Source organism: Cucurbita pepo, chromosome 7 (assembly GCF_057944985.1).
Source record: "Cucurbita pepo subsp. pepo isolate OVF chromosome 7, ASM5794498v1, whole genome shotgun sequence".
Classification (NCBI taxonomy): domain Eukaryota; kingdom Viridiplantae; phylum Streptophyta; class Magnoliopsida; order Cucurbitales; family Cucurbitaceae; genus Cucurbita; species Cucurbita pepo.
In genome coordinates, this window is record NC_141804.1 from 8,334,075 (window position 1) to 8,359,264 (window position 25,190).

General features: G+C 36.8%; 1 protein-coding gene and 65 non-coding genes across 66 annotated transcripts; 65 read left to right on the plus strand and 1 right to left on the minus strand.

Annotated features, from left to right (window-relative positions):
- Positions 1-958: 958 nt before the first annotated feature.
- LOC111799129 (mechanosensitive ion channel protein 1, mitochondrial) lies at positions 959-6,129 on the minus strand. The gene is made up of 7 exons (XM_023682537.2): positions 5,914-6,129; positions 4,279-5,167; positions 3,897-4,174; positions 3,445-3,545; positions 2,944-3,051; positions 1,905-2,126; positions 959-1,230 (listed from the first exon to the last, which is right to left on the minus strand). Exons 2-7 carry the CDS (start codon positions 5,079-5,081, stop codon positions 1,141-1,143), a joined length of 1,602 nt encoding a protein of 533 aa, XP_023538305.2. The 5' UTR covers positions 5,082-5,167; positions 5,914-6,129; the 3' UTR covers positions 959-1,140.
- Positions 6,130-7,845: 1,716 nt separating this feature from the next.
- On the plus strand, positions 7,846-7,919 carry TRNAV-CAC (transfer RNA valine (anticodon CAC)). The gene has a single exon. It is a non-coding gene; the product is annotated as a tRNA-Val (tRNA).
- A 527-nt stretch (positions 7,920-8,446) lies between these two features.
- On the plus strand, positions 8,447-8,520 carry TRNAV-CAC (transfer RNA valine (anticodon CAC)). The gene has a single exon. It is a non-coding gene; the product is annotated as a tRNA-Val (tRNA).
- A 286-nt stretch (positions 8,521-8,806) lies between these two features.
- On the plus strand, positions 8,807-8,880 carry TRNAV-CAC (transfer RNA valine (anticodon CAC)). The gene has a single exon. It is a non-coding gene; the product is annotated as a tRNA-Val (tRNA).
- A 473-nt stretch (positions 8,881-9,353) lies between these two features.
- TRNAV-CAC (transfer RNA valine (anticodon CAC)) lies at positions 9,354-9,427 on the plus strand. The gene has a single exon. It is a non-coding gene; the product is annotated as a tRNA-Val (tRNA).
- Positions 9,428-9,550: 123 nt separating this feature from the next.
- On the plus strand, positions 9,551-9,624 carry TRNAV-CAC (transfer RNA valine (anticodon CAC)). Its single transcript has one exon. It is a non-coding gene; the product is annotated as a tRNA-Val (tRNA).
- A 109-nt stretch (positions 9,625-9,733) lies between these two features.
- On the plus strand, positions 9,734-9,807 carry TRNAV-CAC (transfer RNA valine (anticodon CAC)). Its single transcript has one exon. It is a non-coding gene; the product is annotated as a tRNA-Val (tRNA).
- A 290-nt stretch (positions 9,808-10,097) lies between these two features.
- On the plus strand, positions 10,098-10,171 carry TRNAV-CAC (transfer RNA valine (anticodon CAC)). Its single transcript has one exon. It is a non-coding gene; the product is annotated as a tRNA-Val (tRNA).
- Positions 10,172-10,280: 109 nt separating this feature from the next.
- On the plus strand, positions 10,281-10,354 carry TRNAV-CAC (transfer RNA valine (anticodon CAC)). The gene has a single exon. It is a non-coding gene; the product is annotated as a tRNA-Val (tRNA).
- A 109-nt stretch (positions 10,355-10,463) lies between these two features.
- TRNAV-CAC (transfer RNA valine (anticodon CAC)) lies at positions 10,464-10,537 on the plus strand. The gene has a single exon. It is a non-coding gene; the product is annotated as a tRNA-Val (tRNA).
- Positions 10,538-10,647: 110 nt separating this feature from the next.
- On the plus strand, positions 10,648-10,721 carry TRNAV-CAC (transfer RNA valine (anticodon CAC)). Its single transcript has one exon. It is a non-coding gene; the product is annotated as a tRNA-Val (tRNA).
- Positions 10,722-10,982: 261 nt separating this feature from the next.
- On the plus strand, positions 10,983-11,056 carry TRNAV-CAC (transfer RNA valine (anticodon CAC)). Its single transcript has one exon. It is a non-coding gene; the product is annotated as a tRNA-Val (tRNA).
- A 109-nt stretch (positions 11,057-11,165) lies between these two features.
- Positions 11,166-11,239, plus strand: TRNAV-CAC (transfer RNA valine (anticodon CAC)). The gene has a single exon. It is a non-coding gene; the product is annotated as a tRNA-Val (tRNA).
- Positions 11,240-11,531: 292 nt separating this feature from the next.
- Positions 11,532-11,605, plus strand: TRNAV-CAC (transfer RNA valine (anticodon CAC)). The gene has a single exon. It is a non-coding gene; the product is annotated as a tRNA-Val (tRNA).
- Positions 11,606-11,714: 109 nt separating this feature from the next.
- TRNAV-CAC (transfer RNA valine (anticodon CAC)) lies at positions 11,715-11,788 on the plus strand. The gene has a single exon. It is a non-coding gene; the product is annotated as a tRNA-Val (tRNA).
- Positions 11,789-11,897: 109 nt separating this feature from the next.
- Positions 11,898-11,971, plus strand: TRNAV-CAC (transfer RNA valine (anticodon CAC)). Its single transcript has one exon. It is a non-coding gene; the product is annotated as a tRNA-Val (tRNA).
- A 109-nt stretch (positions 11,972-12,080) lies between these two features.
- On the plus strand, positions 12,081-12,154 carry TRNAV-CAC (transfer RNA valine (anticodon CAC)). The gene has a single exon. It is a non-coding gene; the product is annotated as a tRNA-Val (tRNA).
- A 385-nt stretch (positions 12,155-12,539) lies between these two features.
- Positions 12,540-12,613, plus strand: TRNAV-CAC (transfer RNA valine (anticodon CAC)). Its single transcript has one exon. It is a non-coding gene; the product is annotated as a tRNA-Val (tRNA).
- Positions 12,614-12,722: 109 nt separating this feature from the next.
- TRNAV-CAC (transfer RNA valine (anticodon CAC)) lies at positions 12,723-12,796 on the plus strand. Its single transcript has one exon. It is a non-coding gene; the product is annotated as a tRNA-Val (tRNA).
- A 257-nt stretch (positions 12,797-13,053) lies between these two features.
- On the plus strand, positions 13,054-13,127 carry TRNAV-CAC (transfer RNA valine (anticodon CAC)). The gene has a single exon. It is a non-coding gene; the product is annotated as a tRNA-Val (tRNA).
- Positions 13,128-13,287: 160 nt separating this feature from the next.
- On the plus strand, positions 13,288-13,361 carry TRNAV-CAC (transfer RNA valine (anticodon CAC)). Its single transcript has one exon. It is a non-coding gene; the product is annotated as a tRNA-Val (tRNA).
- A 109-nt stretch (positions 13,362-13,470) lies between these two features.
- TRNAV-CAC (transfer RNA valine (anticodon CAC)) lies at positions 13,471-13,544 on the plus strand. Its single transcript has one exon. It is a non-coding gene; the product is annotated as a tRNA-Val (tRNA).
- A 109-nt stretch (positions 13,545-13,653) lies between these two features.
- Positions 13,654-13,727, plus strand: TRNAV-CAC (transfer RNA valine (anticodon CAC)). The gene has a single exon. It is a non-coding gene; the product is annotated as a tRNA-Val (tRNA).
- Positions 13,728-13,850: 123 nt separating this feature from the next.
- TRNAV-CAC (transfer RNA valine (anticodon CAC)) lies at positions 13,851-13,924 on the plus strand. The gene has a single exon. It is a non-coding gene; the product is annotated as a tRNA-Val (tRNA).
- Positions 13,925-14,033: 109 nt separating this feature from the next.
- TRNAV-CAC (transfer RNA valine (anticodon CAC)) lies at positions 14,034-14,107 on the plus strand. The gene has a single exon. It is a non-coding gene; the product is annotated as a tRNA-Val (tRNA).
- Positions 14,108-14,399: 292 nt separating this feature from the next.
- TRNAV-CAC (transfer RNA valine (anticodon CAC)) lies at positions 14,400-14,473 on the plus strand. The gene has a single exon. It is a non-coding gene; the product is annotated as a tRNA-Val (tRNA).
- Positions 14,474-14,582: 109 nt separating this feature from the next.
- Positions 14,583-14,656, plus strand: TRNAV-CAC (transfer RNA valine (anticodon CAC)). Its single transcript has one exon. It is a non-coding gene; the product is annotated as a tRNA-Val (tRNA).
- Positions 14,657-14,765: 109 nt separating this feature from the next.
- On the plus strand, positions 14,766-14,839 carry TRNAV-CAC (transfer RNA valine (anticodon CAC)). The gene has a single exon. It is a non-coding gene; the product is annotated as a tRNA-Val (tRNA).
- Positions 14,840-14,948: 109 nt separating this feature from the next.
- Positions 14,949-15,022, plus strand: TRNAV-CAC (transfer RNA valine (anticodon CAC)). The gene has a single exon. It is a non-coding gene; the product is annotated as a tRNA-Val (tRNA).
- A 292-nt stretch (positions 15,023-15,314) lies between these two features.
- Positions 15,315-15,388, plus strand: TRNAV-CAC (transfer RNA valine (anticodon CAC)). Its single transcript has one exon. It is a non-coding gene; the product is annotated as a tRNA-Val (tRNA).
- Positions 15,389-15,659: 271 nt separating this feature from the next.
- TRNAV-CAC (transfer RNA valine (anticodon CAC)) lies at positions 15,660-15,733 on the plus strand. Its single transcript has one exon. It is a non-coding gene; the product is annotated as a tRNA-Val (tRNA).
- Positions 15,734-15,842: 109 nt separating this feature from the next.
- On the plus strand, positions 15,843-15,916 carry TRNAV-CAC (transfer RNA valine (anticodon CAC)). The gene has a single exon. It is a non-coding gene; the product is annotated as a tRNA-Val (tRNA).
- Positions 15,917-16,025: 109 nt separating this feature from the next.
- On the plus strand, positions 16,026-16,099 carry TRNAV-CAC (transfer RNA valine (anticodon CAC)). Its single transcript has one exon. It is a non-coding gene; the product is annotated as a tRNA-Val (tRNA).
- Positions 16,100-16,389: 290 nt separating this feature from the next.
- TRNAV-CAC (transfer RNA valine (anticodon CAC)) lies at positions 16,390-16,463 on the plus strand. The gene has a single exon. It is a non-coding gene; the product is annotated as a tRNA-Val (tRNA).
- Positions 16,464-16,586: 123 nt separating this feature from the next.
- TRNAV-CAC (transfer RNA valine (anticodon CAC)) lies at positions 16,587-16,660 on the plus strand. The gene has a single exon. It is a non-coding gene; the product is annotated as a tRNA-Val (tRNA).
- Positions 16,661-16,769: 109 nt separating this feature from the next.
- TRNAV-CAC (transfer RNA valine (anticodon CAC)) lies at positions 16,770-16,843 on the plus strand. Its single transcript has one exon. It is a non-coding gene; the product is annotated as a tRNA-Val (tRNA).
- A 290-nt stretch (positions 16,844-17,133) lies between these two features.
- TRNAV-CAC (transfer RNA valine (anticodon CAC)) lies at positions 17,134-17,207 on the plus strand. Its single transcript has one exon. It is a non-coding gene; the product is annotated as a tRNA-Val (tRNA).
- Positions 17,208-17,316: 109 nt separating this feature from the next.
- TRNAV-CAC (transfer RNA valine (anticodon CAC)) lies at positions 17,317-17,390 on the plus strand. Its single transcript has one exon. It is a non-coding gene; the product is annotated as a tRNA-Val (tRNA).
- Positions 17,391-17,499: 109 nt separating this feature from the next.
- TRNAV-CAC (transfer RNA valine (anticodon CAC)) lies at positions 17,500-17,573 on the plus strand. Its single transcript has one exon. It is a non-coding gene; the product is annotated as a tRNA-Val (tRNA).
- Positions 17,574-17,683: 110 nt separating this feature from the next.
- Positions 17,684-17,757, plus strand: TRNAV-CAC (transfer RNA valine (anticodon CAC)). Its single transcript has one exon. It is a non-coding gene; the product is annotated as a tRNA-Val (tRNA).
- A 444-nt stretch (positions 17,758-18,201) lies between these two features.
- TRNAV-CAC (transfer RNA valine (anticodon CAC)) lies at positions 18,202-18,275 on the plus strand. Its single transcript has one exon. It is a non-coding gene; the product is annotated as a tRNA-Val (tRNA).
- A 290-nt stretch (positions 18,276-18,565) lies between these two features.
- On the plus strand, positions 18,566-18,639 carry TRNAV-CAC (transfer RNA valine (anticodon CAC)). The gene has a single exon. It is a non-coding gene; the product is annotated as a tRNA-Val (tRNA).
- Positions 18,640-18,931: 292 nt separating this feature from the next.
- Positions 18,932-19,005, plus strand: TRNAV-CAC (transfer RNA valine (anticodon CAC)). The gene has a single exon. It is a non-coding gene; the product is annotated as a tRNA-Val (tRNA).
- A 110-nt stretch (positions 19,006-19,115) lies between these two features.
- On the plus strand, positions 19,116-19,189 carry TRNAV-CAC (transfer RNA valine (anticodon CAC)). The gene has a single exon. It is a non-coding gene; the product is annotated as a tRNA-Val (tRNA).
- A 261-nt stretch (positions 19,190-19,450) lies between these two features.
- TRNAV-CAC (transfer RNA valine (anticodon CAC)) lies at positions 19,451-19,524 on the plus strand. The gene has a single exon. It is a non-coding gene; the product is annotated as a tRNA-Val (tRNA).
- Positions 19,525-19,999: 475 nt separating this feature from the next.
- Positions 20,000-20,073, plus strand: TRNAV-CAC (transfer RNA valine (anticodon CAC)). The gene has a single exon. It is a non-coding gene; the product is annotated as a tRNA-Val (tRNA).
- A 109-nt stretch (positions 20,074-20,182) lies between these two features.
- TRNAV-CAC (transfer RNA valine (anticodon CAC)) lies at positions 20,183-20,256 on the plus strand. The gene has a single exon. It is a non-coding gene; the product is annotated as a tRNA-Val (tRNA).
- Positions 20,257-20,365: 109 nt separating this feature from the next.
- Positions 20,366-20,439, plus strand: TRNAV-CAC (transfer RNA valine (anticodon CAC)). Its single transcript has one exon. It is a non-coding gene; the product is annotated as a tRNA-Val (tRNA).
- A 109-nt stretch (positions 20,440-20,548) lies between these two features.
- Positions 20,549-20,622, plus strand: TRNAV-CAC (transfer RNA valine (anticodon CAC)). The gene has a single exon. It is a non-coding gene; the product is annotated as a tRNA-Val (tRNA).
- A 549-nt stretch (positions 20,623-21,171) lies between these two features.
- TRNAV-CAC (transfer RNA valine (anticodon CAC)) lies at positions 21,172-21,245 on the plus strand. The gene has a single exon. It is a non-coding gene; the product is annotated as a tRNA-Val (tRNA).
- A 109-nt stretch (positions 21,246-21,354) lies between these two features.
- On the plus strand, positions 21,355-21,428 carry TRNAV-CAC (transfer RNA valine (anticodon CAC)). Its single transcript has one exon. It is a non-coding gene; the product is annotated as a tRNA-Val (tRNA).
- A 109-nt stretch (positions 21,429-21,537) lies between these two features.
- Positions 21,538-21,611, plus strand: TRNAV-CAC (transfer RNA valine (anticodon CAC)). Its single transcript has one exon. It is a non-coding gene; the product is annotated as a tRNA-Val (tRNA).
- Positions 21,612-21,904: 293 nt separating this feature from the next.
- Positions 21,905-21,978, plus strand: TRNAV-CAC (transfer RNA valine (anticodon CAC)). The gene has a single exon. It is a non-coding gene; the product is annotated as a tRNA-Val (tRNA).
- A 261-nt stretch (positions 21,979-22,239) lies between these two features.
- TRNAV-CAC (transfer RNA valine (anticodon CAC)) lies at positions 22,240-22,313 on the plus strand. Its single transcript has one exon. It is a non-coding gene; the product is annotated as a tRNA-Val (tRNA).
- A 109-nt stretch (positions 22,314-22,422) lies between these two features.
- Positions 22,423-22,496, plus strand: TRNAV-CAC (transfer RNA valine (anticodon CAC)). Its single transcript has one exon. It is a non-coding gene; the product is annotated as a tRNA-Val (tRNA).
- A 109-nt stretch (positions 22,497-22,605) lies between these two features.
- On the plus strand, positions 22,606-22,679 carry TRNAV-CAC (transfer RNA valine (anticodon CAC)). Its single transcript has one exon. It is a non-coding gene; the product is annotated as a tRNA-Val (tRNA).
- Positions 22,680-22,788: 109 nt separating this feature from the next.
- On the plus strand, positions 22,789-22,862 carry TRNAV-CAC (transfer RNA valine (anticodon CAC)). The gene has a single exon. It is a non-coding gene; the product is annotated as a tRNA-Val (tRNA).
- A 109-nt stretch (positions 22,863-22,971) lies between these two features.
- TRNAV-CAC (transfer RNA valine (anticodon CAC)) lies at positions 22,972-23,045 on the plus strand. The gene has a single exon. It is a non-coding gene; the product is annotated as a tRNA-Val (tRNA).
- A 306-nt stretch (positions 23,046-23,351) lies between these two features.
- Positions 23,352-23,425, plus strand: TRNAV-CAC (transfer RNA valine (anticodon CAC)). The gene has a single exon. It is a non-coding gene; the product is annotated as a tRNA-Val (tRNA).
- Positions 23,426-23,534: 109 nt separating this feature from the next.
- On the plus strand, positions 23,535-23,608 carry TRNAV-CAC (transfer RNA valine (anticodon CAC)). Its single transcript has one exon. It is a non-coding gene; the product is annotated as a tRNA-Val (tRNA).
- Positions 23,609-23,900: 292 nt separating this feature from the next.
- Positions 23,901-23,974, plus strand: TRNAV-CAC (transfer RNA valine (anticodon CAC)). Its single transcript has one exon. It is a non-coding gene; the product is annotated as a tRNA-Val (tRNA).
- A 109-nt stretch (positions 23,975-24,083) lies between these two features.
- TRNAV-CAC (transfer RNA valine (anticodon CAC)) lies at positions 24,084-24,157 on the plus strand. The gene has a single exon. It is a non-coding gene; the product is annotated as a tRNA-Val (tRNA).
- A 109-nt stretch (positions 24,158-24,266) lies between these two features.
- On the plus strand, positions 24,267-24,340 carry TRNAV-UAC (transfer RNA valine (anticodon UAC)). Its single transcript has one exon. It is a non-coding gene; the product is annotated as a tRNA-Val (tRNA).
- Positions 24,341-24,449: 109 nt separating this feature from the next.
- TRNAV-CAC (transfer RNA valine (anticodon CAC)) lies at positions 24,450-24,523 on the plus strand. The gene has a single exon. It is a non-coding gene; the product is annotated as a tRNA-Val (tRNA).
- A 272-nt stretch (positions 24,524-24,795) lies between these two features.
- TRNAV-CAC (transfer RNA valine (anticodon CAC)) lies at positions 24,796-24,869 on the plus strand. Its single transcript has one exon. It is a non-coding gene; the product is annotated as a tRNA-Val (tRNA).
- A 109-nt stretch (positions 24,870-24,978) lies between these two features.
- Positions 24,979-25,052, plus strand: TRNAV-CAC (transfer RNA valine (anticodon CAC)). The gene has a single exon. It is a non-coding gene; the product is annotated as a tRNA-Val (tRNA).
- The last annotated feature ends 138 nt before the right edge of the window (positions 25,053-25,190 follow it).

Below are 25,190 nucleotides of genomic sequence, written 5' to 3' on the forward strand. Positions count from 1 at the left end.
TACTAAAATGCCCATTTGCCGTTGAGTATCTACTTTCTAGGATCTTTTGCCAAAAATAGGAGTCGGAAGGGTAGAATTGGTAATTAAACAAAGATCGGCGGTTAAATCGTTGACTCTGTCAGTTGTGGAAGGGCCCACGAGAAAAACAATGGGGGCGGAGAGAAGAAAAACATGTGGGGCCCACCAAGTCACGTGCAGCGGATCAAATTGCGGGCTGTGAACCGTTATGTCCGACAAACGACACCGTTTTGCTTGGGGATTAAACTAAATTAGGAATCTAGGATGTTATCCGACCATGACAAGAATAGAATATTGAATTTTTTTTTTTTTATTGATTTTTTAATTTTATATTTAATATATAAGTTTCTAAAATTTTAATTTTAAAGTATATTTTAAAATTGAAGAAAGAATGATTAAATATAAATTTTAATTTTATGGATTTATTAAGATTTAATTTAAATTTTAATAAATTATTTAATATAAATTTGAATATCGTGAATTTAAAAAAAAAAAAAAAATTGAATCCACGTCATCTTGCATCATATATTATATCATGATTTTAAACTATATAAATCTCATACATTTCTATATCATATGCATGGAGATACTTTTCTGCTATGATTAGTACGAACGTATATTTTACGACATTTTTGTTTACTATGTGAGTCCTATACCTCCGTGGTGTCCGGCATCCCGTTAGCCAGTGGTAGCTTGATGAGGCAAGCCCAAGGGGTATGTGAACTTACCTAGCGGGCCCATGTGTGCGTGCATGAGTTGTGTATAGAGAAATACTACACATCTAATACTATCTCGACTGAAAAGTTTGCCACAATGTTTTCAAAAGGATAGGTTCTATCATATTGCGTGTGTTTGCATTTTTCAACATAATAAGGAGATTACTTATTGAACATTTCTTAGATATATATATATATATATATAAAATAGTAAGGCAAAATAATTTCGAGAAAATTGTAGAAACACCCTTAAATTGTGTACTCATTTCAATAATATCCCTCAAAAAAAACATCCTTGAAAATTTATGCTGTCCAGTCACATCGTGGCATGGGAATAGCTTAAGATCAATCTCCGTTAGTACGAGACTTACCTTTCGAAGTACGTTTGGCATCTATCACTTGTTCGTCAGTTACCCAAGGTTGCACCATTTTCTTTCATGATCTGTACTGACTGGAGGAGAATATCTTGCTCTGTAGAGAAAAGTTCTTCTTTACCCTACATAAATACAATTTTCAAGTATGAAACTCTAACGTTTGAAGGGACAACAAGTCGAGGAGTTCGAGGAGGATATGATGTTGAGGATTGTTGGGAGAGAGACCCACGTTAGCTAATTAAAGGAAAGATCATGGGTTTATAAGTAAGGAATACATCACCATTGGTATGCAAAGCCATGAGAGCTTATGCTCAAAGTGGACATTATCATCATACCATTGTGAAGATCTACGATTTCTAACATGGTATCAGAGTCATGCCCTTAACTTAGCCATGTCAAAAGAATCCTCAAATGTCGAACAAAGAAGTTGGGACCCTCGAGAGTGTAGTCAAAGTGACTCAAGTGTCGAACAAAAGGTATACTTTGTTCGAGGACTCCAGAGAAAGGAGTTGAGCCTCAATTAAGGGGAGGTTGTGCAAGGGCTCCATAGGCCTTAGGGGAGGCTCTATGGTGTACTTTGTTCGAGGGGAGGATTGTTGGGAGGGAGTCCCACGTTGGTTAATTAAGGGAATGATTATGGATTTATAAGTAAGGAATACATATCCATTGGTACAAGGGATTTTGGGGAAGCCCAAAGCAAAGCCACGAGAGCTTGCTCAAAATGGACAATATCATACCATCACAGAGAGAGTCGTGATTCCTAGCATATGACACTCAAAATATTAGACTGACTCACCATCCTTTTAAGGTTGCAACCAATTGTCAGCTCTGCATACGAACTTTCAATTTGAGAGAGGAAGCAATAAGGAGCCTCCTTGCCCAAGAATACCTTAGGGTGAGACCTAAGCATACTCTTAATATCATCTGATATCTTAGAAACCGTACTAAAATCAGCAACTTGGAAAGGAATTTTCTTGGTGATTGCACGCCATTGCGCCCGCGACTTGTTTATAATTACCTGTAAATATTAGAATCCCATTTAACCACACAGTAAAATTGATCAAAATCACCATCGCAGTCCTCAGCATAAATTCAAGAAACGGGTTGAAAAATGTGGGACCAAATGAACAAATACCTCCATTACATAATCAACTAAGAGATTCATGCGAAATCATTAAAACACAACAAATCATATGCCAAACATATCCCTGCATGAATTAAAGAATCAAACATAGATTAAATGATCTAGCATTACAGGAAAGTTTGCCGAGTGAAAGATAAGAACAATCGCCATTCGTGTCGTGACTATTGACCATCTCCAAGTCCGAAAAGTTGAATATTGGTCGATTTTTCTCCGTACGGGAGCTAAAAATGGTATATTTTTTAATAAAATTTATAAAGATATCAAAATGGATAATTAACTTAATTTAGAAATCTACTTGCGAGACTACCAGAAAAATGAAGTTGGACGTATTCACATGCTCTTCATGAGGAAAGGCATCGAGAGGACAACAAATTTACTCTATCTTCTACACTAATTTCAAATAGAAAGCCAATATCACTTAAATCTCCATGATAACAAATGTATTTGATCATATTATTGGCAACACATCTTCATGACAACAAATGTACTTAATCAAGTTATTGGCAACATGTGCATCGTTCGGCTATGGAAACTAATAGTCAAATATGCCTCGACGTTTAGTAAACAATTTAAATAAGGGAAGCATTGAGTTCAGGAACAAAAATAAAACGACCATGAAGATAATGATGATATAGTAAATAAATAAAAAATCCAAGCACAAAAAAGCAAAAAAGAAAAAAAGAAGATACACCTGGCTAGAAAAGAGAGAATTTGGAACAACGATTGGGAATTTTTCAGCACTTAATAATGATGTCGTCATGAGGCCCATTTCAATCACTTGGCCTTCAATAGCACCAGCCTGCAAATGGAAAATTGCAAATCGTTCGTTTTTGAAGTTGATGAGAAAGAACAAATAGAACAAACTTGCAGAAACAATCTATAAGTTTCCAGCAATTTGTTCAACGCCATCATCTCCCAGTAAATGCAAAGAGAGATCAATGACTGAAAAGTACACATGGATTTGATAGTATACAAAGATGAATGTCATCTAAAAGACCAAGCATCATTGACGTATCAACTTCAGTGACGTTTTTATTAGGAGAATAAGAATGATAGTAGTAAAAGGAGGAAAAAAAAATGAAGTCCCACTTCAAATATTCCAACTTTTGTGGATCGTATGTGCCCCAACAATGCTAGATACAACTTGGTTCCTTGCCCAAAGATAAAAGAGAAAAAAGTATGATTTACACACCTTAATTGTATCTCCAAGTGAGAAGGGTTGTGAAAACTGCATTGTTAAGCCACTTAAAACATTTCCAAGTATATCCCTCGCAGCAAAAGCAGTGGCCACTCCTGCAAAGAAGTCGGAGATTTAAATCATGCTATACATATTTCGAGTTATTAAAAATATGCAAGCCTGATTACCGCTCTAAAAACCGAAGCATACCATTACGAAGAACATGATTGTTATCTTGAGCATAACTCCACTCCACAACAATACAAAAAGAGCTACATCGGTAAGGTTTAATAATCAAGAGAAGAGTTTTCTCTCTTTTTTTTATTTTAATTTGAAAAAAGAACGATGAACAATGTTAAACCTTCGGCCCTACCAATAAACAAATCAAGTGGAGGACACATGACAGCAAACTAGGAATCAGTCAAACGAAAGTAAAACTGCAAAGCCATTTGGCAGCAAGCTCTCACCTCCAATGCCACCAACTGTCAACATAGATTGAACAGCCACCCCAGATGCCTCAGCCAAAGCCATTAATCCGATTGCAAATAGGCCAACAGATGAAACTTTGTCGAGGGTAAGTAACTTTTCCCGATCAAGCCCTGAAAAATTTTGGGAGGCCAATGCTCGAGAGAACACATTTGTTTTCCAGCGATAAATAAACCATACAAGAGAAAGGATGACAGCCCCCCTGCACGCCTGTGATACAAACTCTGATGCTATGGCAGTTGGTGCAACCATCTTGCCACTGCAAATCAAAGTTTAGACAAATGTTTCAAGCAAAGATCAAGCACACAGCCATCAAACCATTGTGTAATTAAAGAGAAATATGTTGAAGTTTGAGTCACTAACATTTGAGAAAATGCATAGAAGGTAACAAGATATCGCAAAGGATCCTCTAAGGCACCCCAAAAGCTTTTCTCATAGGGAATTTCCTCAATAGATGTGCTTCCAGAAAGTATGGCAACAGGACTTCGCATTGAATACTTGTGGAATCTCCTCAAAAGCCTAGGCATTACCACCCAAGCCAAAAGAGTAGCAGTTAAGGTCATACCAACAGGAGCAATTTCATTTTTCAGATATGGATGTGAATCTAGGATCTTATCTACATGAGGAGAGAATTCATCAGACACTTCTCTAGCCTTCTGTCCGGTAAAAGATGCTGCATCGACAGCACTCTGCCAGCCATCCTTGACTCTTTCAAGCCAGTCTCTTCCAACATCTGGGGGGTTACTGATATCTGCTTCAACACCAGAGGAAGCTAGTGGAACGCCAGTATCTCCAGTAATATCCGCTTTCCTGCTAGAAGTTGATGAATAGAATCGAGGGTTTGACAGATAGCCAAGAGACGTAGGAGGGATAGTGTTCCAATATTTCACTGGAGATGCGGGGGAAAAAGTAGCAGCGGGATGTGTACCATAACTTGGTGTGTGTAGACGACATACAGAGGGTGCTCTTAGGAAACCAGTACGTGAGACGTTCTTCAAGCTGTGAGATTCATCTTCGTAGTATTGTTTATTTAGAACAACACTCGGTCTAAGAACTCGGTTAACATACTCAGAAATCTTTGTGTAAGACTTGCAATATTGAAATGAGCACGGATTCAAATAAGATTTGGAGGCACTATAAATCGAATTGAGAATGAAAAGCCTCATGCCAACCAGTGATACAATTCAGCACACGTCCAGTAAATTCCGTAAGAACCAAACTGAACTCAAGATTTATGAATTGAGTTCCAAAACTGCAAGAAAAAACACTCAGCTATGGAAATCCAAGAACAAATTGATTCAACATCACAAAGAATTCACAGCGAGACACATAATAGAAACACAACCAGCATAATTACTGGCTACAATTACATCCATGTACCCAAAACCATAATCTGGAAGCAAACAAATGGAAGAAAAATGAGAAAAATCATAAAAAAACCGAATCAAATGACTCAAATCACATCTCCTATCCTTACTACACTGCCAGTAAAACAACAATCAAACACAAGTAACTGTTAAATTGAAACGAAATCTTCTCCAGTATAATCTTGCAACTAGAACATACGTCTGCAGAAAGTTCAAATTCACTAACCTGTTATAGAGAAATCTGAATGAAGCAACAATTATTTCTAATAACCTATTCAACCTGATTCATGATCTTCTCACCCGTCTCCATCCTTTGGGACTTCCTCTCTATATCTATACTTTCCTTTCACTATCGCAACTCTCCTTTTACTTTTCCCACGTCTTAGTCTCTCGATTCTGCTTTTGCCAACCACCCCCGAATTTTCGAACGTTCTTTACGAGTATCTTTCACCGTTTTTTGTTTATCATTTTGGAACAAACAAATTCAGAAAATTAATGTAATTAAACCAATGGATATAAATAAGGTTGAAATTGTTCAGTCAATCAATCAAGCTAGGAATTAAAAAGAAAAAAAAAAAAAATCAAACAGGAGAGAAGAAATTGGTCGAATAGATAGAGATTCGAAGAATACCAATAACAACAAGAGAGTAGAAGATCGAGGGAGACTGCAGCGGCACGAACGAAAGAAAGATCACGGCGGCGGCGGCGGCGGCATTGAAGAGGAGAGAAGCGGCGGCGACACTGAGCTGGCGAAACGGCGGAGGAGGCGCCGTGCAGAAGACTAAGGTATGGCGTGGAGAACGAGTCAGGTATCAACTGAGTGAATTCTCTCCGATTAGACAGGATTTTAAATCCAACTAATTTTTTAAAATTATATATATATATATATATATATATATATATATATATATATATATATATATATATATATATATATATATATATATATACAATTATATATTATATTTATTTGATTTTATAACAATTTTTCATAATTTATAAATTAACATTTTTTTTTATTAAAAATAAAAATTTTAATAAATAATCCAAACCATTGATTGTTCTGATTAGGATTGTTATATGTGTCATGTGATGTTATGTCATATTATAAATTATACTATGTTGTATTATGTCATGTTATATGTTGTGTTTTGGTACGATTTGTCATGTCGTGGAACTATATTATAATTTCTATGATGCAAAAACATCTCTATACTTTATAATATACATGTTTACCATGATATTATGTGAGCCCTGTTCTTCAGGTGTTCGGTAGTGTGAGCGCGCACTAGCTCAACGAGCCATGTCTAGGGGTACATATACGAATCTACCTAGTGGGTCCATGTGCGTGCGTGTGGGTCGTGTGTAGATAAATACTACACATCCATGCACAAACTTAAAAGTGAAGCCTAAGATCATGCATAATGTTTTTATGAAAGGATAAATCTCATCGTATTCATTTTCCCACCTCAACCGTGAGGTTTCTTACTTAAAATACTCAAGTCACGTGCTACTCTTATTTTTCAGGTAAAGGTAAGACACCCCTGTATGGATGACAACGTCACGCTGAAGGCCATGAGATCAAAGTTAGGGTAGTTGCATTAAGCCCCTATAGTACATTCATGGGTATTTTAACCCTGGTGATATACATGATTTTGGTGATCGGTCATACACCCACGTATTGGCACAACAAGAATAGTAAAGGTCTATCTAACATGAAAGCAAGTAAAGGGGTTCGGAATGGGCATGCGGTCATAAGCAATACATCTTGTACAAGCATGATCGGGACATCCAACATGTGGCTACAGGTAACACGTCTTAGACATGCATAACCATAACACTCGACTCAATTTGCTAATTTTGTGTTGTCGTGCAAACAACCATAACCAAAGATATTTCTTGAACGTCATATATTGTAAGCAAGATTATTTAAGAAACAAATTTGAAACCCTAATCAAATCGACCACGTCTACGTGTCAATTACCATCATTTGAATTTTTCGTGGTCCACATTAGTTTTCATTAAATGTGCTAGTGTAGTAGTTTTAAACCATTGTATTGTTGAAACATTTCAAATTTAAAACATAGTTTTAATACAAGATCCAAATTTTAATTATGTATATCAAATTGAATACCTTCATTATAAATTGTATACTTTTTTTGTATTAAATATTAGTTAGGAAGAAAAATAATTTGCATTCATAGAACACAAATATTAATTTTTAGATCTATGATTTTGTAGTTGGTTATCATGTTAGTCTCACACACTAGAGATCCCGTTCAAACTGAGGCTCACACATTTTTAAAATTAAATATTTACTTTTTTCTTAGATTTAAACTCTCGATATATGAGTGTTGGTTCGACTTCAAAGCGTTAATTGTTCAAACCCAGACTCAGACATCTCTCGATATATTATGAGTGTTGGTTCGACTTCAAAGCGTTAATTGTTCAAACCCAGGCTCAAACATTTTTAAAATTAAATATTTACTTTTTTTCTTAGATTTAAACTCTCGATATATGAGTGTTGGTTCGACTTCAAAGCGTTAATTTAAAGTTTTTGCTTGTCTGGGTGGTGTAGTTGGTCATCACGCTAGTCTCACACACTAGAGGCCCCCGGTTCAAACCCGGGCTCAGACATTTTTAAAATTAAATATTTACTTAGGCCCCCGGTTCAAACCCGGGCTCAGACATTTTTAAAATTAAATATTTACTTTTTTCTTAGAACATTCGTAGTTTAAGAAATCTCTCGATATATGAGTGTTGATTCGACTTCAAAGTGTTAATTTGGAGTTTTTGCTTGTTTGGGTGGTTTAGTTGGTTATCACGCTAGTCTCACACACTAGAGGCCCCGGTTCAAACCCGGGCTCAGACATTTTTAAAATTAAATATTTACTTTTTTCTTAGAACATTCGTAGTTTAAGAAATCTCTCGATATATGAGTGTTGATTCGACTTCAAAGTGTTAATTTGGAGTTTTTGCTTGTCTAGGTGGTGTAGTTGGTTATCACGCTAGTCTCACACACTAGAGGCCTCCGGTTCAAACTCGGGCTCAGATATTTTTAAAATTAAATATTTACTTTTTTCTTAGAACATTCGTAGTTTAAGAAATCTCTCGATATATGAGTGTTGATTCGACTTCAAAGTGTTAATTTGGAGTTTTTGCTTGTCTGGGTGGTGTAGTTGGTTATCACGCTAGTCTCACACACTAGAGGCCCCCGGTTCAAACCCGGGCTCAGACATTTTTAAAATTAAATATTTACTGTTTTCTTAGAACATTCGTAGTTTAAGAAATCTCTCGATATATGAGTGTTGATTCGACTTCAAAGTGTTAATTTGGAGTTTTTGCTTGTGGTGTAGTTGGTTATCACGCTAGTCTCACACACTAGAGGCCCCCAGTTCAAACCTGGGCTCAGACATTTTTAAAATTAAATATTTACTTTTTTCTTAGAACATTCCTAGTTTAAGAAATCTCTCGATATATGAGTGTCGATTCGACTTCAAAGTGTAAATTTAGAGTTTTTGCTTGTCTTGGTGGTGTAGTTGGTTATCACGCTAGTCTCACACACTAGAGGCCCCCGGTTCAAACCCGGGCTCAGACATTTTTAAAATTAAATATTTACTTTTTTCTTAGAACATTCCTAGTTTAAGAAATCTCTCGATATATGAGTGTCGATTCGACTTCAAAGTGTTAATTTAGAGTTTTTGCTTGTCTTGGTGGTGTAGTTGGTTATCACGCTAGTCTCACACACTAGAGGCCCCCGGTTCAAACCCGGGTTCAGACATTTTTAAAATTAAATATTTACTTTTTTCTTAGAACATTCGTAGTTTAAGAAATCTCTCAATATATGAGTGTTGATTCGACTTCAAAGTGTTAATTTGGAGTTTTTGCTTGTCTGGGTGGTGTAGTTGGTTATCACGCTAGTCTCACACACTAAAGGCCCCCGGGCTCAGACATTTTAGACATTTTTTAAATTAAATATTTACTTTTTTCTTAGAACATTCGTAGTTTAAGAGATCTCTCGATATATGAGTGTTGATTCCACTTCAAAGTGTTAATTTGGAGTTTTTGCTTGTCTGGGTGGTGTAGTTGGTTATCACGCTAGTCTCACACACTAGAGGCCCTCGGTTCAAACCCGGGCTCAGACATTTTTAAAATTAAATATTTACTGTTTTCTTAGAACATTCGTAGTTTAAGAAATCTCTCGATATATGAGTGTTGATATATGAGTGTTGATTCGACTTCAAAGTGTTAATTTGGAGTTTTTGCTTGTCTGGGTGGTGTAGTTGGTTATCACGCTAGTCTCACACACTAGAGGCCCCCGGTTCAAACCCGGGCTCAGAAATTTTTAAAATTAAATATTTACTTTTTTCTTAGAACATTCGTAGTTTAAGAGATCTCTTGATATATGAGTGTTGATTCGACTTCAAAGTGTTAATTTGGAGTTTTTGCTTGTCTGGGTTGTGTAGTTGGTTATCACGCTAGTCTCACACACTAGAGGCCCCCGGTTCAAACCCGGGCTCAGACATTTTTAAAATTAAATATTTAATGTTTTCTTAAAACATTCGTAGTTTAAGAAATCTCTCAATATATGAGTGTTGATTCGACTTCAAAGTGTTAATTTGGAGTTTTTGCTTGTCTGGGTGGTGTAGTTGGTTATCACGCTAGTCTCACACACTAGAGGCCCCCGGGCTCAGACATTTTAGACATTTTTTAAATTAAATATTTACTTTTTTCTTAGAACATTCGTAGTTTAAGAGATCTCTCGATATATGAGTGTTGATTCGACTTCAAAGTGTTAATTTGGAGTTTTTGCTTGTCTGGGTGGTGTAGTTGGTTATCACGCTAGTCTCACACACTAGAGGCCCTCGGTTCAAACCCGGGTTCAGACATTTTTAAAATTAAATATTTACTGTTTTCTTAGAACATTCGTAGTTTAAGAAATCTCTCGATATATGAGTGTTGATTCGACTTCAAAGTGTTAATTTGGAGTTTTTGCTTGTCTGGGTGGTGTAGTTGGTTATCACGCTAGTCTCACACACTAGAGGCCCCCGGTTCAAACCCGGGCTCAGACATTTTTAAAATTAAATATTTACTTTTTTCTTAGAACATTCGTAGTTTAAGAGATCTCTTGATATATGAGTGTTGATTCGACTTCAAAGTGTTAATTTGGAGTTTTTGCTTGTCTGGGTCGTGTAGTTGGTTATCACGCTAGTCTCACACACTAGAGGCCCCCGGTTCAAACCCGGGCTCAGACATTTTTTAAAATTAAATATTTACTTTTTTCTTAGAACATTCGTAGTTTAAGAAATCTCTCGATATATGAGTGTTGATTCGACTTCAAAGTGTTAATTTAGAGTTTTTGCTTGTCTGGGTGGTGTAGTTGGTTATCACGCTAGTCTCACACACTAGAGGCCCCCGGTTCAAACCCGGGCTCAGACATTTTTAAAATTAAATATTTACTTTTTTCTTAGAACATTCGTAGTTTAAGAAATCTCTCGATATATGAGTGTTGATTCGACTTCAAAGTGTTAATTTGGAGTTTTTGCTTGTCTGGGTCGTATAGTTGATTATCACGCTAGTCTCACACACTAGAGGCCCCCGGTTCAAACCTGGGCTCAGACATTTTTAAAATTTAATATTAAATCTCTCGATATATGAGTGTTGATTCGACTTCAAAGTGTTAATTTGGAGTTTTTGCTTGTCTGGGTGGTGTAGTTGGTTATCACGCTAGTCTCACACACTAGAGGCCCCCGGTTCAAACTCGGGCTCAGACATTTTTAAAATTAAATATTTACTGTTTTCTTAGAACATTCGTAGTTTAAGAAATCTCAAAATATATGAGTGTTGATTCGACTTCAAAGTGTTAATTTGGAGTTTTTGCTTGTCTGGGTGGTGTAGTTGGTTATCACGCTAGCCTCACACACTAGAGGCCCCCGGTTCAAACCCGGGCTCAGACATTGTTTAAATTAAATATTTACTTTTTTCTTAAAACATTCGTAGTTTAAGAGATATCTCGATATTTGAGTGTTGATTCGACTTCAAAGTGTTAATTTGGAGTTTTTGCTTGTCTGGGTGGTTTAGTTGGTTATCACGCTAGTCTCACACACTAGAGGCCCCCGATTCAAACTCGGGCTCAGACATTTTTAAAATTAAATATTTACTTTTTTCTTAAAACATTCGTAGTTTAAGAAATCTCTCGATATATGAGTGTTGATTCGACTTCAAAGTGTTAATTTAGAGTTTTTGCTTGTCTGGGTGGTGTAGTTGGTTATCACGCTAGTCTCACACACTAGAGGCCCCCGGTTCAAACCCGGGCTCAGACATTTTTTAAATTAAATATTTACTTTTTTCTTAGAACATTCGTAGTTTAAGAGATCTCTCGATATATGAGTGTTGATTGGACTTCAAAGTGTTAGTTTGGAGTTTTTGCTTGTCTGGGTGGTGTAGTTGGTTATCACGCTAGTCTCACACACTAGAGGCCCCCGGTTCAAACCCGGGCTCAGACATTTTTAAAATTAAATATTTATTTTTTTCTTAGAACATTCGTAGTTTAAGAAATCTCTCGATATATGAGTGTTGATTCGACTTCAAAGTGTTAATTTGGAGTTTTTGCTTGTATGGGTGGTGTAGTTGGTTATCACGCTAGTCTCACACACTAGAGGCCCCCGGTTCAAACCCGGGCTCAGACATTTTTAAAATTAAATATTTACTGTTTTCTTAGAACATTCTTAGTTTAAGAAATCTCTCGATATATGAGTGTTGATTCGACTTCAAAGTGTTAATTTGGAGTTTTTGCTTGTCTTGGTGGTGTAGTTGGTTATCACGCTAGTCTCACACACTAGAGGCCCCCGGTTCAAACCCGGGCTCAGACATTTTTAAAATTAAATATTTACTGTTTTCTTAGAACATTCGTAGTTTAAGAAATCTCTCGATATATGAGTGTTGATCGACTTCAAAGTGTTAATTTGAAGTTTTTGCTTGTCTGGGTGGTGTAGTTGGTTATCACGCTAGTCTCACACACTAGAGGCCTCCGGTTCAAACTCGAGCTCAGACATTTTTAAAACTAAATATTTACTGTTTTCTTAGAACATTCGTAGTTTAAGAAATCTCTCAATATATGAGTGTTGATTCGACTTCAAGCTCAGACATTTTTAAAACTAAATATTTACTGTTTTCTTAGAACATTCGTAGTTTAAGAAATCTCTCAATATATGAGTGTTGATTCGACTTCAAAGTGTTAATTTGGAGTTTTTGCTTGTCTGGGTGGTGTAGTTGGTTATCACGCTAGCCTCACACACTAGAGGCCCTCGGTTCAAACCCGGGCTTAGACATTTTTTAAATTAAATATTTACTTTTTTCTTAGAACATTCGTAGTTTAAGAGATATCTCGATATTTGAGTGTTGATTCGACTTCAAAGTGTTAATTTGGAGTTTTTGCTTGTCTGGGTGGTGTAGTTGGTTATCACGCTAGTCTCACACACTAGAGGCCCCCGGTTCAAACTCGGGCTCAGACATTTTTAAAATTAAAGATTTACATTTTTCTTAAAACATTCGTAGTTTAAGAAATCTCTCGATATATGAGTGTTGATTCGACTTCAAAGTGTTAATTTAGAGTTTTTGCTAGTCTGGGTGGTGTAGTTGGTTATCACGCTAGTCTCACACACTAGAGGCCCCCGGTTCACTTTTTTTCTTAGAACATTCGTAGTTTAAGAAATCTCTCGATATATGAGTGTTGATTCGACTTCAAAGTGTTAATTTATAGTTTTTGCTTGTCTGGGTGGTGTAGTTGGTTATCACGCTAGTCTCACACACTAGAGGCCCCCGGTTCAAACTCGGGCTCAGACATTTTTAAAATTAAATATTTACTGTTTTCTTAGAATATTCGTAGTTTAAGAAATCTCTCAATATTTAATTTACTGTTTTCTTAAAACATTCGTAGTTTAAGAAATCTCTCAATATATGAGTGTTGATTCGACTTCAAAGTGTTAATTTGGAGTTTTTGCTTGTCTGGGTGGTGTAGTTGGTTATCACGCTAGTCTCACACACTAGAGGCCCCCGGTTCAAACCCGGGCTCAGACATTTTTTAAATTAAATATTTACTTTTTTCTTAGAACATTCGTAGTTTAAGAGATCTCTCGATATATGAGTGTTGATTCGACTTCAAAGTGTTAGTTTGGAGTTTTTGCTTGTCTGGGTGGTGTAGTTGGTTATCACGCTAGTCTCACACACTAGAGGCCCCCGGTTCAAACCCGGGCTCAGACATTTTTAAAATTAAATATTTACTTTTTTCTTAGAACATTCGTAGTTTAAGAAATCTCTCGATATATGAGTGTTGATTCGACTTCAAAGTGTTAATTTGGAGTTTTTGCTTGTCTGGGTGGTGTAGTTGGTTATCACGCTAGTCTCACACACTAGAGGCCCCCGGTTCAAACTCGGGCTCAGACATTTTTAAAATTAAATATTTACTGTTTTCTTAGAACATTCGTAGTTTAAGAAATCTCTCGATATATGAGTGTTGATATATGAGTGTTGATTCGACTTCAAAGTGTTAATTTGGAGTTTTTGCTTGTCTGGGTGGTGTAGTTGGTTATCACGCTAGTCTCACACACTAGAGGCCTCCGGTTCAAACCCGGGCTCAGACATTTTTAAAATTAAATATTTACTGTTTTCTTAGAACATTCGTAGTTTAAGAAATCTCTCAATATATGAGTGTTGATTCGACTTCAAAGTGTTAATTTGGAGTTTTTGCTTGTCTGGGTGGTGTAGTTGGTTATCACGCTAGCCTCACACACTAGAGGCCCCCGGTTCAAACCCGGGCTCAGACATTGTTTAAATTAAATATTTACTTTTTTCTTAGAACATTCGTAGTTTAAGAGATATCTCGATATTTGAGTGTTGATTCGACTTCAAAGTGTTAATTTGGAGTTTTTGCTTGTCTGGGTCGTGTAGGTTGTTATCACGCTAGTCTCACACACTAGAGGCTCCCGGTTCAAACCCGGGCTCAGACATTTTTAAAATTAAATATTTACTTTTTTCTTAGAACATTCATAGTTTAAGAAATCTCTCAATATATGAGTGTTGATTCGACTTCAAAGTGTTAATTTGGAGTTTTTGCTTGTCTGGGTGGTGTAGTTGGTTATCACGCTAGTCTCACACACTAGAGGCCCCCGGTTCAAACCCGGGCTCAGACATTTTTAAAAATAAATATTTACTGTTTTCTTAGAACATTCGTAGTTTAAGAAATCTCTCAATATATGAGTGTTGATTCGACTTCAAAGTGTTAATTTGGAGTTTTTGCTTGTCTTGGTGGTGTAGTTGGTTATCACGCTAGTCTCACACACTAGAGGCCCCCGGTTCAAACCCGGGCTCAGACATTTTTAAAATTAAATATTTACTTTTTTCTTAGAACATTCGTAGTTTAAGAGATCTCTCGATATATGAGTGTTGATTCGACTTCAAAGTGTTAATTTGGAGTTTTTGCTTGTCTGGGTCGTGTAGTTGGTTATCACGCTAGTCTCACACACTAGAGGCCCCCGGTTCAAACCCGGGCTCAGACATTTTTAAAATTAAATATTTACTTTTTTCTTAGAACATTCGTAGTTTAAGAAATCTCTCAATATATGAGTGTTGATTCGACTTCAAAGTGTTAATTTGGAGTTTTTGCTTGTCTGGGTGGTGTAGTTGGTTATCACGCTAGTCTCACACACTAGAGGCCCCCGGTTCAAACCCGGGCTCAGACATTTTTAAAAATAAATATTTACTGTTTTCTTCGAACATTCGTAGTTTAAGAAATCTCTCGATATATGAGTGTTGATTCGACTTCAAAGTGTTAATTTGGAGTTTTTGCTTGTCTGGGTGGTGTAGTGGGTTATCACGCTAGTCTCACACACTAGAGGCCCCCGATTCAAACCCGGGCTCAGACATTTTTAAAATTAAATATTTACTTTTTTCTTAGAACATTCGTAGTTTAAGAGATCTCTTGATATATGAGTGTTGATTCGACTTCAAAGTGTTAATTTCGAGTTTTTGCTTGTCTAGGTGGTGTAGTTGGTTATCACGCTAGTCTCACACACTAGAGGCCCCCGGTTCAAACCCGGGCTCAGACATTTTTAAAATTAAATATTTACTGTTTTCTTAAAACATTCGTAGTTTAAGAAATCTCTCAATATATGAGTGTTAATTTGGAGTTTTTGCTTGGCTGGGTGGTGTAGTTGGTTATCACGCTAGTCTCACACACTAGAGGCCCCCGGGCTCAGACATTTTAGACATTTTTTAAATTAAATATTTACTGTTTTCTTAGAACATTCGTAGTTTAAGAAATCTCTCAATATATGAGTGTTGATTCGACTTCAAAGTGTTAATTTGGAGTTTTTGCTTGTCTTGGTGGTGTAGTTGGTTATCACGCTAGTCTCACACACTAGAGGCCCCCGGTTCAAACCCGGGCTCAGACATTTTTAAAATTAAATATTTACTTTTTTCTTAGAACATTCGTAGTTTAAGAGATCTCTCGATATATGAGTGTTGATTCGACTTCAAAGTGTTAATTTGGAGTTTTTGCTTGTCTGGGTGGTGTAGTTGGTTATCACGCTAGTCTCACACACTAGAGGCCCTCGGTTCAAACCCGGGTTCAGACATTTTTAAAATTAAATATTTACTGTTTTCTTAGAACATTCGTAGTTTAAGAAATCTCTCGATATATGAGTGTTGATTCGACTTCAAAGTGTTAATTTGGAGTTTTTGCTTGTCTGGGTGGTGTAGTTGGTTATCACGCTAGTCTCACACACTAGAGGCCCCCGGTTCAAACCCGGGCTCAGACATTTTTAAAATTAAATATTTACTTTTTTCTTAGAACATTCGTAGTTTAAGAGATCTCTCAATATATGAGTGTTGATTCGACTTCAAAGTGTTAATTTGGAGTTTTTGCTTGTCTGGGTGGTGTAGTTGGTTATCACGCTAGTCTCACACACTAAAGGCCCCCGGGCTCAGACATTTTAGACATTTTTTAAATTAAATATTTACTTTTTTCTTAGAACATTCGTAGTTTAAGAGATCTCTCGATATATGAGTGTTGATTCCACTTCAAAGTGTTAATTTGGAGTTTTTGCTTGTCTGGGTGGTGTAGTTGGTTATCACGCTAGTCTCACACACTAGAGGCCCTCGGTTCAAACCCGGGCTCAGACATTTTTAAAATTAAATATTTACTGTTTTCTTAGAACATTCGTAGTTTAAGAAATCTCTCGATATATGAGTGTTGATATATGAGTGTTGATTCGACTTCAAAGTGTTAATTTGGAGTTTTTGCTTGTCTGGGTGGTGTAGTTGGTTATCACGCTAGTCTCACACACTAGAGGCCCCCGGTTCAAACCCGGGCTCAGAAATTTTTAAAATTAAATATTTACTTTTTTCTTAGAACATTCGTAGTTTAAGAGATCTCTTGATATATGAGTGTTGATTCGACTTCAAAGTGTTAATTTGGAGTTTTTGCTTGTCTGGGTGGTGTAGTTGGTTATCACGCTAGTCTCACACACTAGAGGCCCCCGGTTCAAACCCGGGCTCAGACATTTTTAAAATTAAATATTTAATGTTTTCTTAAAACATTCGTAGTTTAAGAAATCTCTCAATATATGAGTGTTGATTCGACTTCAAAGTGTTAATTTGGAGTTTTTGCTTGTCTGGGTGGTGTAGTTGGTTATCACGCTAGTCTCACACACTAGAGGCCCCCGGGCTCAGACATTTTAGACATTTTTTAAATTAAATATTTACTTTTTTCTTAGAACATTCGTAGTTTAAGAGATCTCTCGATATATGAGTGTTGATTCGACTTCAAAGTGTTAATTTGGAGTTTTTGCTTGTCTGGGTGGTGTAGTTGGTTATCACGCTAGTCTCACACACTAGAGGCCCTCGGTTCAAACCCGGGTTCAGACATTTTTAAAATTAAATATTTACTGTTTTCTTAGAACATTCGTAGTTTAAGAAATCTCTCGATATATGAGTGTTGATTCGACTTCAAAGTGTTAATTTGGAGTTTTTGCTTGTCTGGGTGGTGTAGTTGGTTATCACGCTAGTCTCACACACTAGAGGCCCCCGGTTCAAACCCGGGCTCAGACATTTTTAAAATTAAATATTTACTTTTTTCTTAGAACATTCGTAGTTTAAGAGATCTCTTGATATATGAGTGTTGATTCGACTTCAAAGTGTTAATTTGGAGTTTTTGCTTGTCTGGGTCGTGTAGTTGGTTATCACGCTAGTCTCACACACTAGAGGCCCCCGGTTCAAACCCGGGCTCAGACATTTTTTAAAATTAAATATTTACTTTTTTCTTAGAACATTCGTAGTTTAAGAAATCTCTCGATATATGAGTGTTGATTCGACTTCAAAGTGTTAATTTAGAGTTTTTGCTTGTCTGGGTGGTGTAGTTGGTTATCACGCTAGTCTCACACACTAGAGGCCCCCGGTTCAAACCCGGGCTCAGACATTTTTAAAATTAAATATTTACTTTTTTCTTAGAACATTCGTAGTTTAAGAAATCTCTCGATATATGAGTGTTGATTCGACTTCAAAGTGTTAATTTGGAGTTTTTGCTTGTCTGGGTCGTATAGTTGATTATCACGCTAGTCTCACACACTAGAGGCCCCCGGTTCAAACCCGGGCTCAGACATTTTTAAAATTAAATATTTACTTTTTTCTTAGAACATTCGTAGTTTAAGAGATCTCTTGATATATGAGTGTTGATTCGACTTCAAAGTGTTAATTTGGAGTTTTTGCTTGTCTGGGTCGTGTAGTTGGTTATCACGCTAGTCTCACACACTAGAGGCCCCCGGTTCAAACCTGGGCTCAGACATTTTTAAAATTTAATATTAAATCTCTCGATATATGAGTGTTGATTCGACTTCAAAGTGTTAATTTGGAGTTTTTGCTTGTCTGGGTGGTGTAGTTGGTTATCACGCTAGTCTCACACACTAGAGGCCCCCGGTTCAAACCCGGGCTCAGACATTTTTAAAATTAAATATTTAATGTTTTCTTAAAACATTCGTAGTTTAAGAAATCTCTCAATATATGAGTGTTGATTCGACTTCAAAGTGTTAATTTGGAGTTTTTGCTTGTCTGGGTGGTGTAGTTGGTTATCACGCTAGTCTCACACACTAGAGGCCCCCGGGCTCAGACATTTTAGACATTTTTTAAATTAAATATTTACTTTTTTCTTAGAACATTCGTAGTTTAAGAGATCTCTCGATATATGAGTGTTGATTCGACTTCAAAGTGTTAATTTGGAGTTTTTGCTTGTCTGGGTGGTGTAGTTGGTTATCACGCTAGTCTCACACACTAGAGGCCCTCGGTTCAAACCCGGGTTCAGACATTTTTAAAATTAAATATTTACTGTTTTCTTAGAACATTCGTAGTTTAAGAAATCTCTCGATATATGAGTGTTGATTCGACTTCAAAGTGTTAATTTGGAGTTTTTGCTTGTCTGGGTCGTATAGTTGATTATCACGCTAGTCTCACACACTAGAGGCCCCCGGTTCAAACCCGGGCTCAGACATTTTTAAAATTAAATATTTACTTTTTTCTTAGAACATTCGTAGTTTAAGAGATCTCTTGATATATGAGTGTTGATTCGACTTCAAAGTGTTAATTTGGAGTTTTTGCTTGTCTGGGTCGTGTAGTTGGTTATCACGCTAGTCTCACACACTAGAGGTCCCCGGTTCAAACCCGGGCTCAGACATTTTTTAAAATTAAATATTTACTTTTTTCTTAGAACATTCGTAGTTTAAGAAATCTCTCGATATATGAGTGTTGATTCGACTTCAAAGTGTTAATTTAGAGTTTTTGCTTGTCTGGGTGGTGTAGTTGGTTATCACGCTAGTCTCACACACTAGAGGCCCCCGGTTCAAACCCGGGCTCAGACATTTTTAAAATTAAATATTTACTTTTTTCTTAGAACATTCGTAGTTTAAGAAATCTCTCGATATATGAGTGTTGATTCGACTTCAAAGTGTTAATTTGGAGTTTTTGCTTGTCTGGGTCGTATAGTTGATTATCACGCTAGTCTCACACACTAGAGGCCCCCGGTTCAAACCTGGGCTCAGACATTTTTAAAATTTAATATTAAATCTCTCGATATATGAGTGTTGATTCGACTTCAAAGTGTTAATTTGGAGTTTTTGCTTGTCTGGGTGGTGTAGTTGGTTATCACGCTAGTCTCACACACTAGAGGCCCCCGGTTCAAACTCGGGCTCAGACATTTTTAAAATTAAATATTTACTGTTTTCTTAGAACATTCGTAGTTTAAGAAATCTCTCAATATATGAGTGTTGATTCGACTTCAAAGTGTTAATTTGGAGTTTTTGCTTGTCTGGGTGTTGTAGTTGGTTATCACGCTAGCCTCACACACTAGAGGCCCCCGGTTCAAACCCGGGCTCAGACATTGTTTAAATTAAATATTTACTTTTTTCTTAGAACATTCGTAGTTTAAGAGATATCTCGATATTTGAGTGTTGATTCGACTTCAAAGTGTTAATTTGGAGTTTTTGCTTGTCTGGGTGGTGTAGTTGGTTATCACGCTAGTCTCACACACTAGAGGCCCCCGATTCAAACTCGGGCTCAGACATTTTTAAAATTAAATATTTACTTTTTTCTTAAAACATTCGTAGTTTAAGAAATCTCTCGATATATGAGTGTTGATTCGACTTCAAAGTGTTAATTTAGAGTTTTTGCTTGTCTGGGTGGTGTAGTTGGTTATCACGCTAGTCTCACACACTAGAGGCCCCCGGTTCAAACCCGGGCTCAGACATTTTTTAAATTAAATATTTACTTTTTTCTTAGAACATTCGTAGTTTAAGAGATCTCTCGATATATGAGTGTTGATTGGACTTCAAAGTGTTAGTTTGGAGTTTTTGCTTGTCTTGGTGGTGTAGTTGGTTATCACGCTAGTCTCACACACTAGAGGCCCCCGGTTCAAACCCGGGCTCAGACATTTTTAAAATTAAATATTTATTTTTTTCTTAGAACATTCGTAGTTTAAGAAATCTCTCGATATATGAGTGTTGATTCGACTTCAAAGTGTTAATTTGGAGTTTTTGCTTGTATGGGTGGTGTAGTTGGTTATCACGCTAGTCTCACACACTAGAGGCCCCCGGTTCAAACCCGGGCTCAGACATTTTTAAAATTAAATATTTACTGTTTTCTTAGAACATTCTTAGTTTAAGAAATCTCTCGATATATGAGTGTTGATTCGACTTCAAAGTGTTAATTTGGAGTTTTTGCTTGTCTTGGTGGTGTAGTTGGTTATCACGCTAGTCTCACACACTAGAGGCCCCCGGTTCAAACCCGGGCTCAGACATTTTTAAAATTAAATATTTACTGTTTTCTTAGAACATTCGTAGTTTAAGAAATCTCTCGATATATGAGTGTTGATCGACTTCAAAGTGTTAATTTGAAGTTTTTGCTTGTCTGGGTGGTGTAGTTGGTTATCACGCTAGTCTCACACACTAGAGGCCTCCGGTTCAAACTCGAGCTCAGACATTTTTAAAACTAAATATTTACTGTTTTCTTAGAACATTCGTAGTTTAAGAAATCTCTCAATATATGAGTGTTGATTCGACTTCAAGCTCAGACATTTTTAAAACTAAATATTTACTGTTTTCTTAGAACATTCGTAGTTTAAGAAATCTCTCAATATATGAGTGTTAATTTGGAGTTTTTGCTTGTCTGGGTGGTGTAGTTGGTTATCACGCTAGTCTCACACACTAGAGGCCCCCGGTTCAAACTTGGGCTCAGACATTTTTAAAATTAAATATTTACTTTTTTCTTAGAACATTCGTAGTTTAAGAAATCTCTCGATATATGAGTGTTGATTCGACTTCAAAGTGTTAATTTGGAGTTTTTGCTTGTCTGGGTGGTGTAGTTGGTTATCACGCTAGTCTCACACACTAGAGGCCCCCGGTTCAAACCCGGGCTCAGACATTGTTTAAATTAAATATTTACTTTTTTCTTAGAACATTCGTAGTTTAAGAGATATCTCGATATATGAGTGTTGATTCGACTTCAAAGTGTTAATTTGGAGTTTTTGCTTGTCTGGGTGGTGTAGTTGGTTATCACGCTAGTCTCACACACTAGAGGCCCTCGGTTCAAACCCGGGTTCAGACATTTTTAAAATTAAATATTTACTGTTTTCTTAGAACATTCGTAGTTTAAGAAATCTCTCGATATATGAGTGTTGATTCGACTTCAAAGTGTTAATTTGGAGTTTTTGCTTGTCTGGGTGGTGTAGTTGGTTATCACGCTAGTCTCACACACTAGAGGCCCCCGGTTCAAACCCGGGCTCAGACATTTTTAAAATTAAATATTTACTTTTTTCTTAGAACATTCGTAGTTTAAGAGATCTCTTGATATATGAGTGTTGATTCGACTTCAAAGTGTTAATTTGGAGTTTTTGCTTGTCTGGGTCGTGTAGTTGGTTATCACGCTAGTCTCACACACTAGAGGCCCCCAGTTCAAACCCGGGCTCAGACATTTTTTAAAATTAAATATTTACTTTTTTCTTAGAACATTCGTAGTTTAAGAAATCTGTCGATATATGAGTGTTGATTCGACTTCAAAGTGTTAATTTAGAGTTTTTGCTTGTCCGGGTGGTGTAGTTGGTTATCACGCTAGTCTCACACACTAGAGGCCCCCGGTTCAAACCCGGGCTCAGACATTTTTAAAATTAAATATTTACTTTTTTCTTAGAACATTCGTAGTTTAAGAAATCTCTCGATATATGAGTGTTGATTCGACTTCAAAGTGTTAATTTGGAGTTTTTGCTTGACTGGGTCGTATAGTTGATTATCACGCTAGTCTCACACACTAGAGGCCCCCGGTTCAAACCTGGGCTCAGACATTTTTAAAATTTAATATTAAATCTCTCGATATATGAGTGTTGATTCGACTTCAAAGTGTTAATTTGGAGTTTTTGCTTGTCTGGGTGGTGTAGTTGGTTATCACGCTAGTCTCACACACTAGAGGCCCCCGGTTCAAACTCGGGCTCAGACATTTTTAAAATTAAATATTTACTGTTTTCTTAGAACATTCGTAGTTTAAGAAATCTCAAAATATATGAGTGTTGATTCGACTTCAAAGTGTTAATTTGGAGTTTTTGCTTGTCTGGGTGGTGTAGTTGGTTATCACGCTAGCCTCACACACTAGAGGCCCCCGGTTCAAACCCGGGCTCAGACATTGTTTAAATTAAATATTTACTTTTTTCTTAGAACATTCGTAGTTTAAGAGATATCTCGATATTTGAGTGTTGATTCGACTTCAAAGTGTTAATTTGGAGTTTTTGCTTGTCTGGGTGGTGTAGTTGGTTATCACGCTAGTCTCACACACTAGAGGCCCCCGGTTCAAACCCGGGCTCAGACATTTTTAAAATTAAATATTTACTGTTTTCTTAGAACATTCGTAGTTTAAGAAATCTCTCAATATATGAGTGTTGATTCGACTTCAAAGTGTTAATTTGGAGTTTTTGCTTGTCTGGGTGGTGTAGTTGGTTATCACGCTAGTCTCACACACTAGAGGCCCCCGGTTCAAACTCGGGCTCAGACATTTTTAAAATTAAATATTTACTGTTTTCTTAGAACATTCGTAGTTTAAGAGATCTCTCGATATATGAGTGTTGATTCGACTTCAAAGTGTTAGTTTGGAGTTTTTGCTTGTCTGGGTGGTGTAGTTGGTTATCACGCTAGTCTCACACACTAGAGGCCCCCAGTTCAAACCCGGGCTCAGACATTTTTAAAATTAAATATTTACTTTTTTCTTAGAACATTCGTAGTTTAAGAAATCTCTCGATATATGAGTGTTGATTCGACTTCAAAGTGTTAATTTGGAGTTTTTCCTTGTCTGGGTGGTGTAGTTGGTTATCACGCTAGTCTCACACACTAGAGGCCCCCGGTTCAAACTTGGGCTCAGACATTTTTAAAATTAAATATTTACTGTTTTCTTAGAACATTCGTAGTTTAAGAAATCTCTCGATATATGAGTGTTGATATATGAGTGTTGATTCGACTTCAAAGTGTTAATTTGGAGTTTTTGCTTGTCTGGGTGGTGTAGTTGGTTATCACGCTAGTCTCACACACTAGAGGCCCCCGGTTCAAACCCGGGCTCAGACATTTTTAAAATTAAATATTTACTGTTTTCTTAGAACATTCGTAGTTTAAGAAATCTCTCAATATATGAGTGTTGATTCGACTTCAAAGTGTTAATTTGGAGTTTTTGCTTGTCTGGGTGGTGTAGTTGGTTATCACGCTAGCCTCACACACTAGAGGCCCCCGGTTCAAACCCGGGCTCAGACATTGTTTAAATTAAATATTTACTTTTTTCTTAGAACATTCGTAGTTTAAGAGATATCTCGATATTTGAGTGTTGATTCGACTTCAAAGTGTTAATTTGGAGTTTTTGCTTGTCTGGGTGGTGTAGTTGGTTATCACGCTAGTCTCACACACTAGAGGCCCCCGATTCAAACTCGGGCTCAGACATTTTTAAAATTAAATATTTACTTTTTTCTTAAAACATTCGTAGTTTAAGAAATCTCTCGATATATGAGTGTTGATTCGACTTCAAAGTGTTAATTTAGAGTTTTTGCTTGTCTGGGTGGTGTAGTTGGTTATCACGCTAGTCTCACACACTAGAGGCCCCCGGTTCAAACCCGGGCTCAGACATTTTTTAAATTAAATATTTACTTTTTTCTTAGAACATTCGTAGTTTAAGAGATCTCTCGATATATGAGTGTTGATTGGACTTCAAAGTGTTAGTTTGGAGTTTTTGCTTGTCTGGGTGGTGTAGTTGGTTATCACGCTAGTCTCACACACTAGAGGCCCCCGGTTCAAACCCGGGCTCAGACATTTTTAAAATTAAATATTTATTTTTTTCTTAGAACATTCGTAATTTAAGAAATCTCTCGATATATGAGTGTTGATTCGACTTCAAAGTGTTAATTTGGAGTTTTTGCTTGTATGAGTGGTGTAGTTGGTTATCATGCTAGTCTTACACACTAGAGGCCCCCGGTTCAAACCCGGGCTCAGACATTTTTAAAATTAAATATTTATTGTTTTCTTAGAACATTCGTAGTTTAAGAAATCTCTCGATATATGAGTGTTGATTCGACTTCAAAGTGTTAATTTGGAGTTTTTGCTTGTCTGGGTGGTGTAGTTGGTTATCACGCTAGTCTCACACACTAGAGGCCCCCGGTTCAAACCCGGGCTCAGACATTTTTAAAATTAAATATTTACTGTTTTCTTAGAACATTCGTAGTTTAAGAAATCTCTCGATATATGAGTGTTGATTCGACTTCAAAGTGTTAATTTGAACTTTTTGCTTGTCTGGGTCGTGTAGTTGGTTATCACGCTAGTCTCACACACTAGAGGCCTCCGGTTCAAACTCGAGCTCAGACATTGTTTTCTTAGAACATTCGTAGTTTAAGAAATCTCTCAATATATGAGTGTTGATTCGACTTCAAAGTGTTAATTTGGAGTTTTTGCTTGTCTGGGTGGTGTAGTTGGTTATCACGCTAGCCTCACACACTAGAGGCCCTCGGTTCAAACCCGGGCTTAGACATTTTTTAAATTAAATATTTACTTTTTTCTTAGAACATTCGTAGTTTAAGAGATATCTCGATATTTGAGTGTTGATTCGACTTCAAAGTGTTAATTTGGAGTTTTTGCTTGTCTGGGTGGTGTAGTTGGTTATCACGCTAGTCTCACACACTAGAGGCCCCCGGTTCAAACTCGGGCTCAGACATTTTTAAAATTAAATATTTACATTTTTCTTAAAACATTCGTAGTTTAAGAAATCTGTCGATATATGAGTGTTGATTCGACTTCAAAGTGTTAATTTGGAGTTTTTGCTAGTCTGGGTGGTGTAGTTGGTTATCACGCT

Bases quoted from the DNA above. Each gene is read 5' to 3' on its own strand.
- LOC111799129 (XM_023682537.2), bottom strand. From the start codon at position 5,081: ATGAGGCTTTTCATTCTCAATTCGATTTATAGTGCCTCCAAATCTTAT. The intron at 3,052-3,444 runs GTGTGTAAATCA...TTCCATTTGCAG, and splicing joins CACTTGGAGATACAATTAAG to GCTGGTGCTATTGAAGGCCA. The intron at 1,231-1,904 runs GTGAGTCAGTCT...GTATTTATGTAG, and splicing joins GTTGCAACCTTAAAAGGATG to GGTAAAGAAGAACTTTTCTC.